The sequence below is a fragment of the Cucurbita pepo genome, chromosome LG06, assembly GCF_002806865.2.
Source record: "Cucurbita pepo subsp. pepo cultivar mu-cu-16 chromosome LG06, ASM280686v2, whole genome shotgun sequence".
NCBI classification, from domain to species: Eukaryota; Viridiplantae; Streptophyta; class Magnoliopsida; order Cucurbitales; family Cucurbitaceae; genus Cucurbita; species Cucurbita pepo.
In genome coordinates, this window is record NC_036643.1 from 1,072,442 (window position 1) to 1,089,809 (window position 17,368).

Consider the following 17,368-nt stretch of genomic DNA (forward strand, 5'->3'; position numbering starts at 1 on the left):
CTTTTCAGCGCTCCTGTATCCCTCTCAAGGAAAAGGGAGCTACTATAGTTCCAGGCCATTCCAAATCTCATCGACTTGCACAGTTTGATCATTACTTCAAAGTTAACGGACACATGATTTTCTCAGTTTTCATAAACTAAGTAACCACTCACAATTTTAAAACGAGTCTGTTTTGGAGCGGGTCTAGTCCTATTCCAACTAGTGCCTCGCATCGTTCGGTGATTAACTCTAATACCATTTGTAATGGTCCAAGTCCACCACAAGTCAATATTGTCTTCTTTGAACATAAAGAAGTAGTCTCTATGGATCTTCTAGAGTGGTAATACTCTATTATTAGGAATGCAACTAGTATCACAACAGACACCAAACATGCCAGCAAAGATGTTGGGGGCCTTGGATTGTGAGATTCCACATCAGTTCATTCCTAGTGAAAACCTCTTCCTCCCTAGTGAAAACCTCTTCCTAACAGAGATATTTTCTGTTTTAAAACCTTGAGGAAAACCATCCAAGAAAGTTCAAAGAAGAAAATATCCATAGGAGATGGGCGGCAGTTTCAAAATTTTACCCTACTTCAAAGATATCACAACTAGCTTTCTTTGTGGCAGACGGAGCACTGAGCACAGTTGGACGATTATGTACTTGCTACTTTTCAAATGGACTAAAAGAGGAAATGTGGCATGGGTCGGTTACTGAGCTAGTTAATTGCTTTGGAGCCTTTCAATTTGTGAGCAAAAAAAAGATTCAATACCAAACAAGACACCATCATGCCTCAAAGAAGGTCCGGGCAAATGTAATAAATAAATAAAAAAAACTACTAAAAACTGTTGATTGTAAACGATGCTCTAACAAAAAAGTAACTAAGCAATAAGTCAAAAGAAATGAGCTATAAATACAAGCAAGGACCCTTCATGATTCAAAACTGATGTTCAGTAAAGCTTCCTTTTAAAAAAGAAAAAAAAAAGAATTCGATGGTTGGCAACTTTTGAGTCTAAATATACAGAAAAGATCTTCAACTTCGTGAGGTAATAACCCCAATAAATTGGGCAAAGCAATTAAGAAGTTACCATTTTCAGTCTGATCCTACCGGAATCATCTTCAAAGCTGCTGCAATTGGCATGCCAAGAAATCCAAATAACACGGTGACAAACCATTGCTGGAAGTTAAGAGGATAGGTGTTCGCAAATGTTCCCAGGTATTGGATGATAATGATCTGGAAAAGGACAGTGCAAGCAAGCACTACCACAAACACGTAGTTCTTCAATATTCCTTCAAACACATTTATCTTTTCCATGTCTCTTGAGCTTATCTCATTGAAAACCTACAAGGACCAGCAATTATCAACAGTAAATTTAGTCAGAAGGACTGCTAGAATCAGATATAGAATATTAATCGATCGGGCATCTGTAGAAAGGTAAAGAATTTGGGTAAACAAATTACCTGACAAAAGACGAATGCATTGAAAATCAGTGTATTCAATATCAATCCAGAGTCGGGGCCATCAAGATGAAAAAGAGCCTGTCCTCTTGTTTGGAGATACCAAATTATAACAAACTGATATAATGACTGCCCTATTATATTTCTCCACATCACATTGCTAATGAAATTTCCTTTCCGACCAACTGGCAGTCTCTTCATCAAGTCATCAGTAGGAGGCTCAGTTGCCAATGCAAGTGCTCCGAGTGTGTCCATTATCATGTTCACCCAAAGCAGTTGCACAGCAGTGAGGGGAGCATTTCCTGAGAAAATATCATCCAAAAAATTAAGTATTTCCACAATATTCCCACAGGGAAGGGAGATTATAACTTCAAAATAAATGTCAGCTAACCTGTCAAACAGGCTGAAGAAAAATTGACAAGAAGTGCAACCACGTTCACTGTTAGCTGAAACTGGACAAACTTTTGGATATTTATGTAGACTGAACGACCCCATTTAGCAACAGTAGCAATTGTAGAGAAGTTGTCGTCAAGAATTATTACATCAGCACTCTCTTTTGCAACCTACATTTACGTTTTATGTCATTAAAAAGTAGAGTAAAAGATTAATTATTTAAGACAATTATCGAATAGTACCTCAGTTCCAGCAATGCCCATAGCTAATCCAATATCTGCTTCGTGGAGTGCCGGAGCATCATTTGTTCCATCCCCTGTAACTGCAACGACTTCTTGAAAAGTGGTTCGTAAGTGCTTTACAAGAGTATGTTTATCCATTGGTGAAGATCGAGCCATAACCTGTGCAAGAAATACCAAAATTTCTTCAGCACACCAATTCTTACAGGGCTAATATCAAGAGGACCCATGATGCCCCACTAAACTAGCTGAGAAAAAAAAAACGGGCAACTCCAACGAAAAATGGCAACGACAAGAACTAATTTGTCTATGTTAGTCCCCGAATCGACCCCCAACTTCGATTTTGTCCAATATTTCGGTTTAAAATAATAGCTAAAGTGATAGTATTATAGTTCCGAAATCAAAATTCTTTAATATGTACCTGAATTTTTGGTACTATTTCACTCAATTCTTCCTCCTTTTTCTCCCGGAATTCAGGACCTTCAATTGCTATACCATCGTCAGTCAAAATCCCACATTCCCTGGCAATTGCTTTGGCGGTGGTGATGTTATCTCCCGTAACCATCCGTACGGTAATACCGGCGGCCTTGCAAATTGCAACGGACTCCTTAACACCCGGACGAACGGGATCCTTGATACCTACAATTCCTATGCACGTGTAGCCACTAGCGGGAATCGTACTCTCAGACTTGTAATCGCCTTCAATGTCCATATAAGCCAGGCACAAAGTTCGAAGAGCTTCACCCGCAAATTCTTCGATGGTTTCCTTCAAAAAGTCGGTGGACTCTTCATTGAGAGGAATTGCTTCACCGTTGGAGTCAAGAACTTTATCGCATGAAGCTAAAACTATCTCTGATGCGCCTTTGCTGTGCGCGCGGAAGCCACCGGCCGGGAGCTCCAAAACAACCCCCATTCGCTTCTTCACAGAATTGAAGGGCTCGACTCTCGCGATTTTTGACTTTTGGCGTTCTTCTTGGAAATCCCCACCAAGCAGAAGGCCGAATTCCAGTAGAGCAGACTCCGTGGGCGTCCCAAGTATCTCATTCTTGCCATCTTTGTTCTTGACGACTTCTCCACCAGTGTTGTTAAATATTGATTGTAGTAAAATATCAACAGCGGAATCGGGAAGCTCCGAACGATAATCGGAACATTTGCTAGAATTGCTAACTTCCTTGACCTTGCTGCATATGCAGGCTTTCACAACAGTCATGTGGTTAGTCGTCAATGTCCCAGTTTTGTCACTACAAATAGTAGTAGCTGATCCCATTGTCTCACAAGCAGCCAAGTTCCTGACAAGTGCCTTGTCGTTCATCATCTTTTTCATGGCAAAAGCAAGGCTCAGTGTCACTGCCAAAGGCAGCCCTTCAGGCACTGCAACCACAACAATGGTTACGGCGACAGCAAAGAATTCCAAGACTTCCATTGCTTCATCTCCGGACCAGCTCAAGTAAGACCCTTCTTGTAGCTTGCGAGTGAACAGTCCTTGAACCAATACAGCGAAAGTTATGACAGCAAAAAACAGGCCTATTTTACCAATAATTGTTGCCACCCCATTGAGCTTTACCTGCAAAGGAGTCTCATCATCTCCACCTTCACTAAGAGTGGCCATCAGTTTGCCCCATTGGGTTCTCATGCCAACAGAAGTCACAACCATCTTACACGAACCATCCTGAACCTTTGTTCCGGACAAGAGGAAAGGATTTTGAGAGCTTACGTTTACAGGTTCGCTCTCACCTGTTAAACTAGATTCATTTATCAGAAGAGAATACCCCGAAACGAAAAGTCCATCTGCTGGTACCTGATCACCCACGGCAAGATGAACAATATCACCAGGAAGAAGTTCGTATATAGAAATCTTTTGTCTCAGCCCATTTCTGGTAACCTGAACGTTAATTTTCTTCTTTTCCCTGTCCAAATCCATGAACTGAAGCGATTGCCTATAGTCACTGGTGGCAGTGACAAATACAACAAGCAAGATACTCGCAACAATGCCAAGCCCATCATGAGCACCCTTTGGCCATCCTTCCATCACTATGCCAACAAAAAGGGAAACAACAGAACAGAAAGCGAGTATCATGAGGGTCGTATCCTGGAGAGCTTCCCAAACAAAGAGCCAAAATCCTCGAGGTGGGCTTTCGGTGAATTTGTTAATTCCATAAATGTGTTGTCTTTTCTTGATCAAATGGTCTGTAGTAGGAATGCCTGTCTCCGTTGATGTGCCAAGCTTAGTTGCAATACCCTCAGCACCCCCATGAATCTTCAGCTTCTTCACGTCATGTCCATCAACAATGGAGCCCGCTTCATCTGCACAGATTTCAAAACCTGCTTGCCTGACCTCTTCAGGCACAACGTAGTCAGGAGACAAATCCAACCCTGCAGGCATTCAAAGACAGTGCAACGTGAATTACTGATCTGTAACCTTAGTTTTAAGCTGATCGCATAATGAAGAGCTTACTAACCATTGATGAACTGAAGCGCTGCTTGTGAAACCAAAACTGCAACTCTAAACTTCTCCTGCAACGGTTGTTGAAAAAAGAAGAATTGAGCATCAAAATCAGAAGCAACAGCATAGAAAGGAAAATCGTATAACGGGATGTAGTTGTTGTTCAGGGTTGAACTCCAATGCACAATAGAAATTTGTGGAAAAATAAGGAAACATTCCAGTCTTTCAATCCTGGAAACAATGAATATTCATCAAGTCTATATCCCGAGCCACAACTTGCAAAACCACAGATCGCAAGTTATGATACATGAAACAAATTTCCTAGGTGATCACTAGTTCTTATGGTATGATGTTTGTAAGACCTTGCAACCAGACAATTACAGAAGATCCCATGATATCAACCCAAGGGAAACACCAGGCTAACAATTTCAAATTGACGAGCCTTTCATCTGCCTCATTCTGCCATAACCATTTAGACGAGTGAATTTCAGGTTGACTCTCGAGAACGACGCTTTTCCGTTCCGGTGGGTTTGGCCGGATTTTTTGAAGAATGAAAATTGTATATGATTAATTAAATGTAATTTTCAATGTTTTCATGTTTTGGGTTCTATAGTCTAAATTGTTTTCATGAAGGAGCACTTTGAAAGTACAAAAGTCATACTACACCTTAATTTGAAAAATATTCTAAAGAATTGTTAGGACTTTGAATGTATTCCACAGGAAATCATGTGAACATCTACTCTTTTCACTCTTGCTTAGTCGTTCATATAATGGGTCCCTTTCAGTGGAAATAGTCGATTCAAAAATTAGAAAGGAACACCTACACCAACTTTCCTTACTGTCTACACCCACTTGCCAGTATTCACGAGTTCTGAAAAAATGGCGTGAGACTAGTTGTGGTGAAAGCTCATGGTGTTTTCTATTTTTCTTTGAAGAAAGAACACATGTAATTGAAGATACAAAAAGTAAAGAGAACAGACTGATTATTCGAATTCAGTAACTTCAGAACGTCCGTCCACTAAAACACATCAAGTTCATCAAGTCAATAAACTACTGCAGGTTCAAGTAAATGTTGGGAAAAAAAAGGGGTCAATAATTAGGAGAAATGAGATACCTGATTGGAGCGTCTAATAGCATCGGCCTCAAATCGTTTAGATAGATTGGCAGTAAATCGAAACCTCCGTTTCCGATTCTTCACCAACCAGCAAAGCTGCCTCCATCTCTGAAGCGCTTCTTCCGACGTTTTCTTCGGCTTTACTTCACCGAAATTCTCGTTCAAATAATTTTCCATCCCCACTCTATTACCTTCTGAGCTTCAACTTCAAGATCTACAGTTACTAAAGAAAAAACAAAATTTCCAGATCTTGCTTCAGCTTCAAGTTCCACACAAAAATCAATCCACGACAAAGGGCGTGAAGAACGGGGTGATCACACAGACAGACACAAACAGAATCGTGTGAAGAACAAACAGTCTTCAATATCGCAGAAAATATAAAAAGAATCTGTCCCTCCGAATCCTCGATCTGATGTGATAATCTGTAATAAAGTTTCACTTGTTCTACTGTGACCAGAAACAAAGAAACATGCGCAATGAAGAAGGAACAGAGAGGATTAATTGGTCTAAATTGAAGAAAAGGGAAAGACAACCTCTGATTCTTCAGCAGCGTCGTATTGACTCCATGGCCTACGGAAGCTGGTTCTGTAATGTTTTATAATTGGTTGGTTTGGGACCAGGACCATCAACTTTGACCTCGATTCCTGTGAACGGAAGGTGTTCAGAAATTTCTTCCTCCCACACGCTTTCTTACTCGTTTGCTATTTACTTCTCTGCTTCTGTAAATATTGAATCCCATTTTCTCTCTTTTTTCATTTTTGATCCTTTTTATTTTAAAAATAGTTTGTTGTTTTGTTTTTTATTTTTATTTTAAAAAATATCTTAATTTCTTTTATTTCATGGAAACCTCCTTCCTGCATTAAATAAAGTAGTTGTGTGAAAAATATAAATACCATCAAGTTTAATAATAAGTATTCCAACTTGAATGCAACAAAAGGGAAATTTAATTACTGTGAAACCACTTTTATTGAAAACCACTTTTTATAAATTTAAATAAGGAAAAGGGAAAAACAAAACATAATATTTTTCTAAATATAATTACAACATATAATCAACTCTATAGTTGGTTAGTTATTACATAATTGATTTTAATGTCAATATATATGTAAAATTGGAATTTTAGATATCAACATCAATATTAATTATTGATTTTGAATGTTCGTTTATATTGGTGTACCTAACATCTCAAGTCCACGATATATATTGTCTTTTTTTGGATTTTCATTTCGAACCTCCCCCTTAATGTTTTAAAACGAGTTTAGTAGAGAGAGGTTTCTACGCCATTGTAAGAAATACTTTATTCATCTATCCAAGTGATATTGAGATATCACAATCCACTCTCTCACTAGCACACCACTCTAACTCCAACATCATTTGTAATAATTAAGTCTAATACTAGCAAATATTGTCATCTTTTGACTTTTTCTTTCAACTTTCCCTTAAAGTTTCAAATCCAAAATCATTTATAATAACTCAAACCTATTACTAGCAGATATTATCATTTTTTTACTTTTCCTTTTTGAACTTTCCTTTAAGGTTTCAAAACACATGTGTTATGGAGAGGTTTTCACATTGTTATAAAATAATGTTTTGTTTCTCTCTCCAATCAATGTGAGATCTTAAGATATCAAACCAGATCAATTTATAGTATGTCACCAATCTACTTCATCTTAAAATCTAAATACTTTTAAATTATTATTTAACTTTAAATTTAGTTTTACACTCTAATTCAATTCATTTTGAAAACTTTAAATTTCATCCTTAATAATAACAATTAAATTTGTATTTGTTAAATTAAAAAAACCTAACTCTTTCGTTCGTCAAGCTCTCGTAGCTCAGTTGGTTAGAGCACCCGTTTAGTAAGCGGGAGGTCTTGAGTTCGACTCACAACGAGAGCATATTATACGCTGGTTTCTTTTTTGAACAAAAATCGCATGCGAAGCGTAACGGGTTTAAAAGATAATATCCTGAAATTTAGGAATGAGAAAATATTTCCTTATTCGAAAACGGGTTTGAAGTTGAAAAAAGGAGAAAGATAAAAGATAAGAAAAGGAAAGAGGCATTTATTGTTTAAACAGAAAACACAATCTCTACTGCCTTCTTCAAAATCAAATATTTTCAAATGCTTGCACCCCAAGCTATTCTCTCCGGGTTTCAAAAAAACCAGTCTACAATTAGGGTTTTCCTTTTCCTCTCAGCATTCTGCAAATCACAAACTCCTTTACTTCTCCTTAATCTATGAACCCTAATGGATTCTTCTATTTTTCCTTTTTCCCACGCTCCCTTCACCAACATGTCCAACTTCACACTCGCTTCTTCTCATCAAAATCGGGAAATCTCTGAAGACACCAGCTACGACGACAATACCGACACTGACGGCGATTATTCCCCCACCGGAACTAAGCCGAAGAAATCTCGGCTGTTCACGGTGAAGCATGCGCCACAGGCGGTGGTCCATTGGTACATGATTTCTCTTGACAAGAAAATCGCTCGCAAGAACTCTACCGTCAAGGAGGATGCATTAGGGCATCTTTTGTCGATGGGATGGAGTATTTTCTACACTCAGAAAAAAGCCAGGCAGGAGTTGCGATACAAATCTCCTAATGGTAGGGTTTATATTTCTCTCAGAACCGCCTGCAAAGCCTGTATGGATCAAGGCGGCGCCGCAGGTGCCGATCATTCCCGAACTGTAAGTAAAGATTCAAAACCAGGAAAAGAAACTTCGCCCCCATTGAAGAAACCTAAAGATAACTTGGAATGCGTTAAATCAGTGCAAAATTGCTGCAACAATAAAACGCCGCCGTGGGTTACTTCACGGCGCAATCCACGAACAGCTCTGTCTTATTTGATCTCTCAGGGAGTAATTTCGCCAGGAGATAGAGTGTATTACGATGTATCAGGGAAGAACTATCCATTAATGGCTTGGGGATCGGTAACAAATGGAGGTGTTGTTAAATGCGACTGTTGCTCTAATGTGTTTACTATCAGCCATTTTGAGGCTCATATAGGTAGTACAAAGCATAGGCCGGCGGCCAACATCTTTTTGGAAGATGGGCGATCCCTATTGGACTGCCAAAGGCAATTGAATCAAAATCAGATTCAAAACGAGACAAAAACCACTGAGAAAAAAGCGAACAATAATAACCATGCGCATTCTGACACGCGCTGCCTGGACAAAAACGACTGCATCTGTTCCGTTTGTCATTTTGGGGGCGAGTTGATGCTGTGCGATCTGTGCCCTGCTGCTTTTCATGCCAGTTGCCTCGGTTTCGAAGGCATCCCACCTGGGGATTGGTTCTGCTCTTCATGCTGCTGCAAAATTTGTGGCCAAGCTGCATATGATTTTGGTTCGGTTTGCTCTTCCGATTCCTCTTTTGTCAAATGCCTTCAATGTGAGCAGAATGTTCATATTGGATGTGTAAAGAGCGTTCGAGTGCTTGGAGATGATTCAAATCAAATCGATAGAGAAACCTGGTTTTGCACCAGAAAATGCGAGGATATCCACATGGCTCTGCAGAAGCTTTTATGGAAACAAATCCAAGTCGGTGAAGAAGAAGATAACCTTACATGGACATTAATGAAACATTGTCCAGATACGATGACTGAGAATCAGAGGAAGAAGTTCAATAGTGCTATTGGCATAATGCACGAGAGCTTTCGTCCTGTGAAGGACCCCATCACCAAAAGCGACCTCATAGAAGACGTTATTCTAAGCAAAAGATCAGAGACAAAACGCTTGAACTTTGAAGGGTTCTACACAGTGGTTTTGGAGAGAAAAAACAAAGTAACCACGGTGGCAACACTGAGAGTGTATGGAGACGAAGTGGCTGAAATTCCTTTCGTTGCCACCCGATTGAAATACCGCAGACATGGAATGTGCCGCACAATGATGAACGAGCTGGAGCAACGGCTTGTGAAAATGGGAGTGAAGAGGGTGACATTACCTGCTGCTCCTGAGGCCCTCAACACTTGGACAGGCGGATTTGGGTTCTCCAAGATGACAGATTCCGATAGATTAGAGCTCATGAAGTACACACTCCTGGGTTTTCAGCACACAGTGAGATGCCAGAAGTATTTCTTCAAGAAGATCAGAATCCCAAATAATCTGGAATGGGGGCCAAGGAAGAGGCTGAAGCAAACTGGTTTAGAATATGATATGTCTAATGTTTCCATAATTGGAGCTCGCACTTGATTGAACCCACAGTTGAAGTTGTGAGGAAGAACTGTTCTTCCCATGTTATTTTGTAACTGATTGGTATATGGCTGAGAAATTGTACATTGAGTAGCGCATCAAACTTATGATTGCTATAATAATATTAGCAATAGTGGAAGAATGTTAATTAACTTCTCAACAGCGTTCTCTTAATTTATGTTTCATTCAAACATAATTACTCTTCTATTTACTTGCCTACTTTCATCATCTATAATGATGATAGAGTTTTAATGTATTAGGTTGGGTTTAGATATTTAATTAAACATGCATGCAATAATAATTAGCCACGTTGATTTCATCCTCACCTCATGCACGCAATAGTGCATATTTATTTTTACAATAATTAAAGAGAGGAATGAAAACGGTGTACAAACCCTTTCCCGATAGACGCGTTTTAAAATCACTTCTCCAATAGACGCGTTTTAAAATTGTGAGGTTCATGATGATGCGTAACTGGCCTAAGCGAATAATATCTACTAGCGATGGGGTTGAACTGCGACAAGTGGCATGAAAGGCAGGTTTCGAGTGGTGTGCAGTGAGAACACAGGTCCCCAACACGGTCCCAAGGGGTGGATTGTGAGATACCACATTGATTGGAAAGAGGAACGAAAGTGCGATATCACATTGATTGGAAAGGGGAACGAAAGTGCATGAAAAACTCTTAGACAAACATTTATTGTAAGTGCATCATCGTCCCCAACCAAGGGGAGACAAACACAAACATTTATTGTAAGTGCATCATCGTCCCCAACCAAGGGGAGACAAACATTTATTGTAAGTGCATCAGGGTCCCCAACCAAGCGGTGGATTGTGAGATACTACATTGATTGAAGAGAGGAACGAAACATTTATCGTGAGTGCATGAAAAACTCTTCCTAAAAGACAAACATTTATTGTAAGTGCATGACAAGTATTTTAAAACCATATAATTGTAAACCCATGAAACTGACAAGTTACTGTTACAAGTCAAAAATCTCGATTCAACTCATTTTTTTTTTTTTTTCATATTTTTTTCTAATTTTTTTTCATATTTTTTTCTAAATAAAAAAGTAGTGGCATCAATTTTCATTCATTGGTATATAGAATAATTTATTTGTAATTGACTTTAATTATTTTAAATCGTTTAGATAAATACTTATAAGGCTGATAAACTAAAATATCCTATTATATCTAAACTTATCATCAATAAATATATTAAGGATGATAAGTTTGGCCCCTTCAAATTACGTAAGTAGGGCCTACCACTGCTTACGTGTTACACTATATATATATTTTTTTTAATGTTAAACGCGGAAGCCGTGAGAAATTATTTGAATGCCGAGGAGAAGAACCAAACAACGAGGAAGCTTCAAAAAATGTCTTAAATGAAACAGATTCAACGTTAAATAGGACCATTATGAACCATTGAAAAAGTCATACTCAAAGCTCCCAACTTTTCAATTTGGGCTAAATCATCATTAATGCACATAAAAACCTTAATTAGTAGTACCCAATTGTCAATCTATCATATCTAATTAATTTACATTCATGACCATTGATTCGAGTGGATCCAATTTTCCACCCAAACCCATCAAATATCAAAGAAGAACTAATCGAAAGTAAGAAGAAATCAAGAACTTGAAGTTCGGCCATCCATTTGATCTTTACCAGCTTTTGCGATGAGCTCGAATTGGAGAAGAAACAGCAGAGATTCCATCTGGGTGTTCCATTTTATTTGGAATCGAAATTCTTACGTTTTCCTTTCGCCTTGTTGTGGGTCGGTACTTTGAGGAACTCTGTTTCAAAACAGGGATCAAATACCAAACAATACAAGTGCACATAATGGTCACCGATCTCCCAAAAACACTCAGCAGAAACAGAATCAAGATCACCATGGCTGTAATATAATAAGATGGTTTGCTCAATCTCCTCAAGTTTCTCACTCGTAGGGAGCTCTTCTTGTCAGAGTGCTTGTGGGTTGTCGGTCGTGTGTTCTGTTGAGGCCTCGTCGCCATGGCTTCTGAATCAGTCGTATGCTTGTCTTCTTTCTTGTCCTTCTGTTTCACCACCACAGGGACGCACTCCTTTGAATTCTTGTAAGCAAAACGGAGCATAACGATGTTTTCTGGGTCGGTTTGAGAGTAAATTTTCTTCCTTTTCTGTTCGAGATCGGTTAAAAGGGCAGAGAATTTGTCGAGGCCGCGGTCGGAGTAGGGGTTTTTCTTGTCTCTGTTGTGGGTTTTGAGTCCATTTCTGGATTTTTTGGGGGTGGAATTTGGGGACACTAAATCATGAGCCATTAATTATGAATTGGAATAAGGGTTGAACAGAGCTGGTGTTTGAAAGAAGGGATGAGCCGTTTAGTTATTTATGGAGGAGGTGAGAAGACCAGATCCAAGCTAATAGTTTGGTCAACCTAAAATCTTGTTTTTTTTTTTTTTTTTTTTTTTTAGGATTTGTTTGACTTTGTTGGAGAAGACAAGATGGGTATCAAATTCGTTAAATAAATAAATAAATAAATGTAGCTTGAAGAAGAGGTTTTAATTCGTCAACAGGCAAACATATGCTAATTAAAAATAAAATATGCAGAAGAAAAGTCTAACGCATGATCATTTTTTTATAATAAGTTTTAATAAATGTTAAACAAAGATATGTTTGAAACCAAATTATTCAAAAGTTTCCTTTGAAGATTATCATATTAAACAATAATTACAATCTTGGAATGAATTTTATCAGAAAAAAAAAAATCTGAAAAACGAGCTTGTTGGGGTTTTTTAAACAAAAAAATATGTTCTTTTTAGTTATTATTGTTAACCCATGACACGACATGTTCCATTTACTTTCGTTTATGATTGGAATTATAAAATATATATATTTTTTAATGCTACAGACAAAATATTAAAATCCCATTTCTACATGTGGAAAATAGCTTAAAACTTCAAGAACTACTTTCGAAAAATAGAAAGTAGGGAAAAAAATAACTAAATCAATTGACTTGTGGGACAAGGAAGTATACAAACCACATAAAAAGTTAGGAAAACTTATTGGCAGCTGAAATTTCAAATGATTCTTAATTGAGGCAAAGGGGCAGTTGAGAGAGACAGGAAGACGAGCCAGTGCATGCATTGCTAACACATCATGAATACAAAAATAGTATAAAGTAAAGAAAGAAATGAAGGCTGAACCAGAAATTAATGACCATTCGACATTATCCAATGCTTCACCATACAAATTCAAGGTAGCCCATTAATTCTCGCCTTGCAAAGGTTAACATTACCAATCATAGAGTGTCACTATTTGGACCCATAAACTTCTCACTGCACCCACCAACTGAGCAATAAAACACGAACTGCATAATGAAGTTAAATAAGAAGATGCATGGTTTACACGGCATTGCTAATGCATCAATCAATGTAGGCACAACAGTCATTTACTGTTGAAGTATAAGGCAATAGAAGGCAAAAAGAGCAGAAGAATCATAAATCAACTCGCCACCGTGTAGGCACAACAGTCATACTCATTAAATAACTAGATAGATAGTTTAAATCACATCCTAGAACTACAAAAGGGCAAGGAATTTGCATACTTTTGATTCTCTCAACATCTTATCAGCCTGTCATTTAGAGGACCCACATGACAATCCAGGTAGTATAGTGAGAAGAACATAGCTGCTGCACAGAACAGAAGATAAGACACTGGACATTGCTACTGTTCAACGATCACCATTGGGAATTTATGTGCAATCAATTCGCGTAAAGGAGGATGTGACTGGTTCACCAGTACAAGCACTTTCTCAGCAGAATATTTATGTTAATCTTAGTCATCAGTCATTGAACTTGAGATTTTCATCATCCATGTACTTCTCTTGCACTGCCGCAACTGTAATACTTAGTTAAGCAAAATTCGATAAGTGTTCCTTTAGAGTAATAAATCAACTTAAAATGCATTACTAAGTAAGGCAGAACAGCCCTTGAGCTAAGATAACCATGTTATAGTATATCTAAGGATTATGAAATTGAAGAGGGCAGGCAGGCAGGCTATTCAAGTAAATTTCAAAATCAACAATAACAAGAGAGGTGAACAGCAGCCAAGGAAACCAGTTGCGTGTCAAAATTTAAAAAAAAAAAACGCAAAAAAGGATATCTGTAATAATCCCAATCCGTAGCACCAACTGCAATCTTGCTGAATTCAGCTGCACTTGCTTCCATACCAGCAAAAATGTAACCATTGCTCTTGTCTAATAGCTTAACTAGATTTCCTACACTCTCTTTATCCTGTGAGTAAGCATCAGACAGGTAAGCCCTTAGATAGACCAGTTGATATGCAAAAGGTGAGGACAGAGTGGCTTGCCTGGATATCTAAGGTAGTAAAATTGACTAAACCAAAATCTTCAACTACATCGCAAAGCTCCTTAGTGAGCTTTCTGCAACAACGATAGAATAATTTCAGAAATCATACCAAAGAGTGTTCATACAAGTTCTCACAATTCTTATCACCAATTATCTTTCCACACGAATGGTATAAACAACAATAAGACCTGTGTCTGGACAATTTATAAGCACTTGTGAAGCTTTGCAAATTAATCCATGTTCCAGAAAATAGAGAAAATACTGAGTAGGCATTTCTATCACAATAGATTATGCCGAGACAATATGGAATTTGTGATCATAAAAGGTAACTATCATTTTGGAAGGAAAATTTTTGAGGATAGATCAATAAAAAAAATATACCAATATCATTTTGAAAGACAGGTAATACAGTGAGGAAGCAATAAGGTCAATGCTCTAATTAGATAGAAGAATAATGACTGACTGAAACTGAATATATCAGTTATACTTCAATTAACCATTAATTGTAAAGTGAAAAGATCCAAAATTTGGATAAATGGTTATCAACATCAAACCTGTACTTGGCAGAGCGAGGATCTTGGTCAAGATGATGTTGTAGGTATGATAAATCTTGCACATCCGTATAGAAGTCAAGATTAAAAGCTGTAAGAATAAAAAAGAATAAGCAGCAATTACAACTACCAACGTGATCAACCTTCTCACGAACATAAACACCAAAACATACCTAGCCTTCCATAGTTCTCAATTAAATCGATCTTAGATAAGACATTAACATGTGGGAGCTCCAGATGCAACATGGTTGATAAAGAGAGCAGCAGTGCACTAACATACTTTCCAGGGTCACTGCAAAGATGAGCATCAACTAAATGCACTGCAGTCAACTGTAGAAGAAGGAAAATCTTATTAAGATGTTTTTTAGTAGCATTTTGTAACAAGCTAGGGTCCATTTGATAACAATGTCATTCTGATTTTCTGTTTCTATAGTTTAGGCTTGATCGCCAATAATTTATTTGTTCTGAGAGAGTGAGATAGAGATCAGCTTATTTTCAAATGACAGAAAAGCAGAAACACAATGTTATCGAATGGACCCTAAGAATTTTATTCTTTTGAAGGAAAGGTTCAAATATACATAGTTCTCCAGAAGTCCGTACCCTCAGATTCAAATTCTTGATGAGTTTCATTATAACATTCTTGGCATTGGAGTGTAGGGAAAATAATTCAACTTGTCCTGGAAAGTCGAATAGGAGATAGTGATCTGCAAAATTTGATAGTATCATCAGGTGGAGTGGAATTCTGAAAATTCTGAGCCAAGAAACTGATGAATATCGTAAACCAGTGGAAGGGAAAAGTCTAATCACTAGAAAGATAAACGCAGAGTTCAAAAGACAACAGATACCAGCACAAAAAGACACGTCATGTATCAGAAGTGGTGATTAGAAAAATTAAGGATGCTACGAGATGATAAGGATCTAGACACAAACGCAACCAATATTCCAGATTCTAAATCCTTCAACAAATAAGAACACCTAGAAACAATTAAACAATAAAATGTTTTACTAATAAAGATAAACAAGAAATAATAATTCATACGCAAAAAAACATAATCAAAATTCATATATAACGATATCGATGCTCAAGCTTAATTTTTCCCAATGCATCTTTCAGAATCTCATACGCAAAAAACATAATCAAAATTCATATATAACATCATATAAACAGTTTTCATCAATATTTTCACCAGAATTTAAGGAAGGTGGGAAATAGATTGATCAACCAGTAGTGAGGGGAAAACCAACCTCGCAAAAGGGGTGCCAATCTACCTTGCAACCAATCTATATTTTTCTCCAGATAATCCATGCAATAAACCAAGCCTGTAAAACATATAAATATGTAATTCCAACAAAGATATTGAAAAATGAACTATGTTGGTCTAATATATTAATGACAAAAGGTTTTTCATACAAGACAAGATTCTCTATAGTCCATATCATCTTATAGTGGTCTTTTCTATCTCTCATCTATAACTTGTGCAAGTTTTACACGAGGATAATAAGGTTTTACCCATCATCCATTAATTAGAGATTTAGGAACCTGGCATAATAATTTTAGAAGACAGAGATAAACAAAGACTTTGGAATGCCTACCTCCATTAGGACCAAGAGAGTGTTCCATCATCACATCACTTAGCTTGATCAGATCCTCAATGTTTACAGCACATTCGTAGCTATATTTATGTCAAGGATACCTTTCACTTGAAATTCAGCCAAATGAACTCTTGTAATACACATAAATTGAGACTCAAAGAAACAAAAGATTGAAAAGAAAGGCCATTAGCAAGGATACGGCAATGAGTCATTAGCAGGATCCAAGTTGATGACAGCAACCTTTCTACACACAAGCAAGAAGATGTCATTGACTAATTGAACGAGATGGGCACATTATATATAATTTAAAAAAAAAAAAAAAAAAATTTCACAAGAGCAAATACAAGCTCTTTGGAGAGGATTTGTAACATATAAGGATTTCTAGAGCTCGTCAGACAACAGAAGCTTTCAATTAATATGCTAAATAAAAATTTTAACTATAGCATGACTCCTTCCAAAGCAACAATCCAACATCTCAATGCCCATCAGCATGTAAGACTTCGCTCTAGTAGAAAATCCGCTAATGCACGATATGAAAAGGGATGGCAACATAAGAACTTCACAAAGAAAAATCAACTCTTGCCTACTTCCTTCAAGGTATGCAATCAATTACCAAGAGCAGTGAAATCACTTAAGATAGATGCCACTAATTCTGCTATATAGAAAGAAAAGTGAAAATATAAAAAATAAAAAAGATCAAGAGCCGGTTTTCAAACTGGAAAATCAAAGTAAAACATACAAATTCTGAAGCTCAATCGTCACCCATCTACCTAAACGATCGTATAATGACTTATGTCAAGAAAATTATATAAATTTCAAATTCCTCTATTTCCATTCTTCAACCAATGGCATTGTATATTTGGCTTGCTTACACGGATTTAACTAGTATCAGTTCAAAATCCCAAAAACCCGTGAATTGTTCGAAATAGATAAACTAGCGTCACACTCGGATTGGATTAAACGAACAACGAGTCACCATGAAACTTTCCAACAAGGGTTTAAAATTCAATCAGAACAGCGGTTTAGCTAACTGAGAAGATGCAGAAAAGGGGGGGCGGGG

General features: G+C 37.5%; 4 protein-coding genes and 1 non-coding gene across 5 annotated transcripts in view; 2 read left to right on the forward strand and 3 right to left on the reverse strand.

Moving 5' to 3' along the window:
• Positions 1 to 765: 765 nt before the first annotated feature.
• LOC111796688 (calcium-transporting ATPase 1-like) lies at positions 766 to 6,342 on the reverse strand. The gene is made up of 7 exons (XM_023679425.1): positions 5,624 to 6,342; positions 4,526 to 4,580; positions 2,488 to 4,439; positions 2,070 to 2,228; positions 1,826 to 1,997; positions 1,438 to 1,736; positions 766 to 1,318 (listed from the first exon to the last, which is right to left on the reverse strand). The coding sequence occupies exons 1-7, from the start codon at positions 5,798 to 5,800 to the stop codon at positions 1,070 to 1,072; spliced, it is 3,063 nt and encodes a 1,020-aa protein (XP_023535193.1). The 5' UTR covers positions 5,801 to 6,342; the 3' UTR covers positions 766 to 1,069.
• Positions 6,343 to 7,447: 1,105 nt separating this feature from the next.
• Positions 7,448 to 7,521, forward strand: TRNAT-AGU. Its single transcript has one exon. It is a non-coding gene; the product is annotated as a tRNA-Thr (tRNA).
• Positions 7,522 to 7,916: 395 nt separating this feature from the next.
• LOC111797375 (increased DNA methylation 1-like) lies at positions 7,917 to 9,815 on the forward strand. Its single transcript, XM_023680361.1, has one exon. The coding sequence runs from the start codon at positions 7,917 to 7,919 to the stop codon at positions 9,813 to 9,815; it is 1,899 nt and encodes a 632-aa protein (XP_023536129.1).
• A 1,664-nt stretch (positions 9,816 to 11,479) lies between these two features.
• LOC111797376 lies at positions 11,480 to 12,115 on the reverse strand. Its single transcript, XM_023680362.1, has one exon. The coding sequence runs from the start codon at positions 12,113 to 12,115 to the stop codon at positions 11,480 to 11,482; it is 636 nt and encodes a 211-aa protein (XP_023536130.1).
• A 1,035-nt stretch (positions 12,116 to 13,150) lies between these two features.
• LOC111797745 (GPN-loop GTPase 2) overlaps positions 13,151 to 17,368 on the reverse strand; it is a 4,737-nt gene continuing 519 nt past the window's right edge. Inside the window, exons 2-10 of the mRNA XM_023680864.1 lie at positions 16,508 to 16,552; positions 16,309 to 16,388; positions 15,961 to 16,035; positions 15,316 to 15,419; positions 14,889 to 15,045; positions 14,719 to 14,806; positions 14,166 to 14,238; positions 13,959 to 14,089; positions 13,151 to 13,696 (exon numbers count right to left, since the gene is read on the reverse strand). Of these exons, the coding sequence (XP_023536632.1) occupies positions 13,639 to 13,696; positions 13,959 to 14,089; positions 14,166 to 14,238; positions 14,719 to 14,806; positions 14,889 to 15,045; positions 15,316 to 15,419; positions 15,961 to 16,035; positions 16,309 to 16,388; positions 16,508 to 16,552 (811 nt within the window). The 3' untranslated portion in view covers positions 13,151 to 13,638. The remainder of the gene's footprint in view (positions 13,697 to 13,958; positions 14,090 to 14,165; positions 14,239 to 14,718; positions 14,807 to 14,888; positions 15,046 to 15,315; positions 15,420 to 15,960; positions 16,036 to 16,308; positions 16,389 to 16,507; positions 16,553 to 17,368) is intronic.

Excerpts from the sequence above, each read along its gene's own strand:
- LOC111796688 (XM_023679425.1), bottom strand. The coding sequence starts at position 5,800 with ATGGAAAATTATTTGAACGAGAATTTCGGTGAAGTAAAGCCGAAGAAA. Across the intron at positions 1,737-1,825 it reads TTCTTCAGCCTGTTTGACAG|GAAATGCTCCCCTCACTGCT; the intron begins GTTAGCTGACAT and ends ATATTTTCTCAG. Across the intron at positions 1,319-1,437 it reads ATGCATTCGTCTTTTGTCAG|GTTTTCAATGAGATAAGCTC; the intron begins GTAATTTGTTTA and ends TGGTCCTTGTAG.
- LOC111797375 (XM_023680361.1), top strand. The coding sequence starts at position 7,917 with ATGTCCAACTTCACACTCGCTTCTTCTCATCAAAATCGGGAAATCTCT.
- LOC111797376 (XM_023680362.1), bottom strand. The coding sequence starts at position 12,115 with ATGGCTCATGATTTAGTGTCCCCAAATTCCACCCCCAAAAAATCCAGA.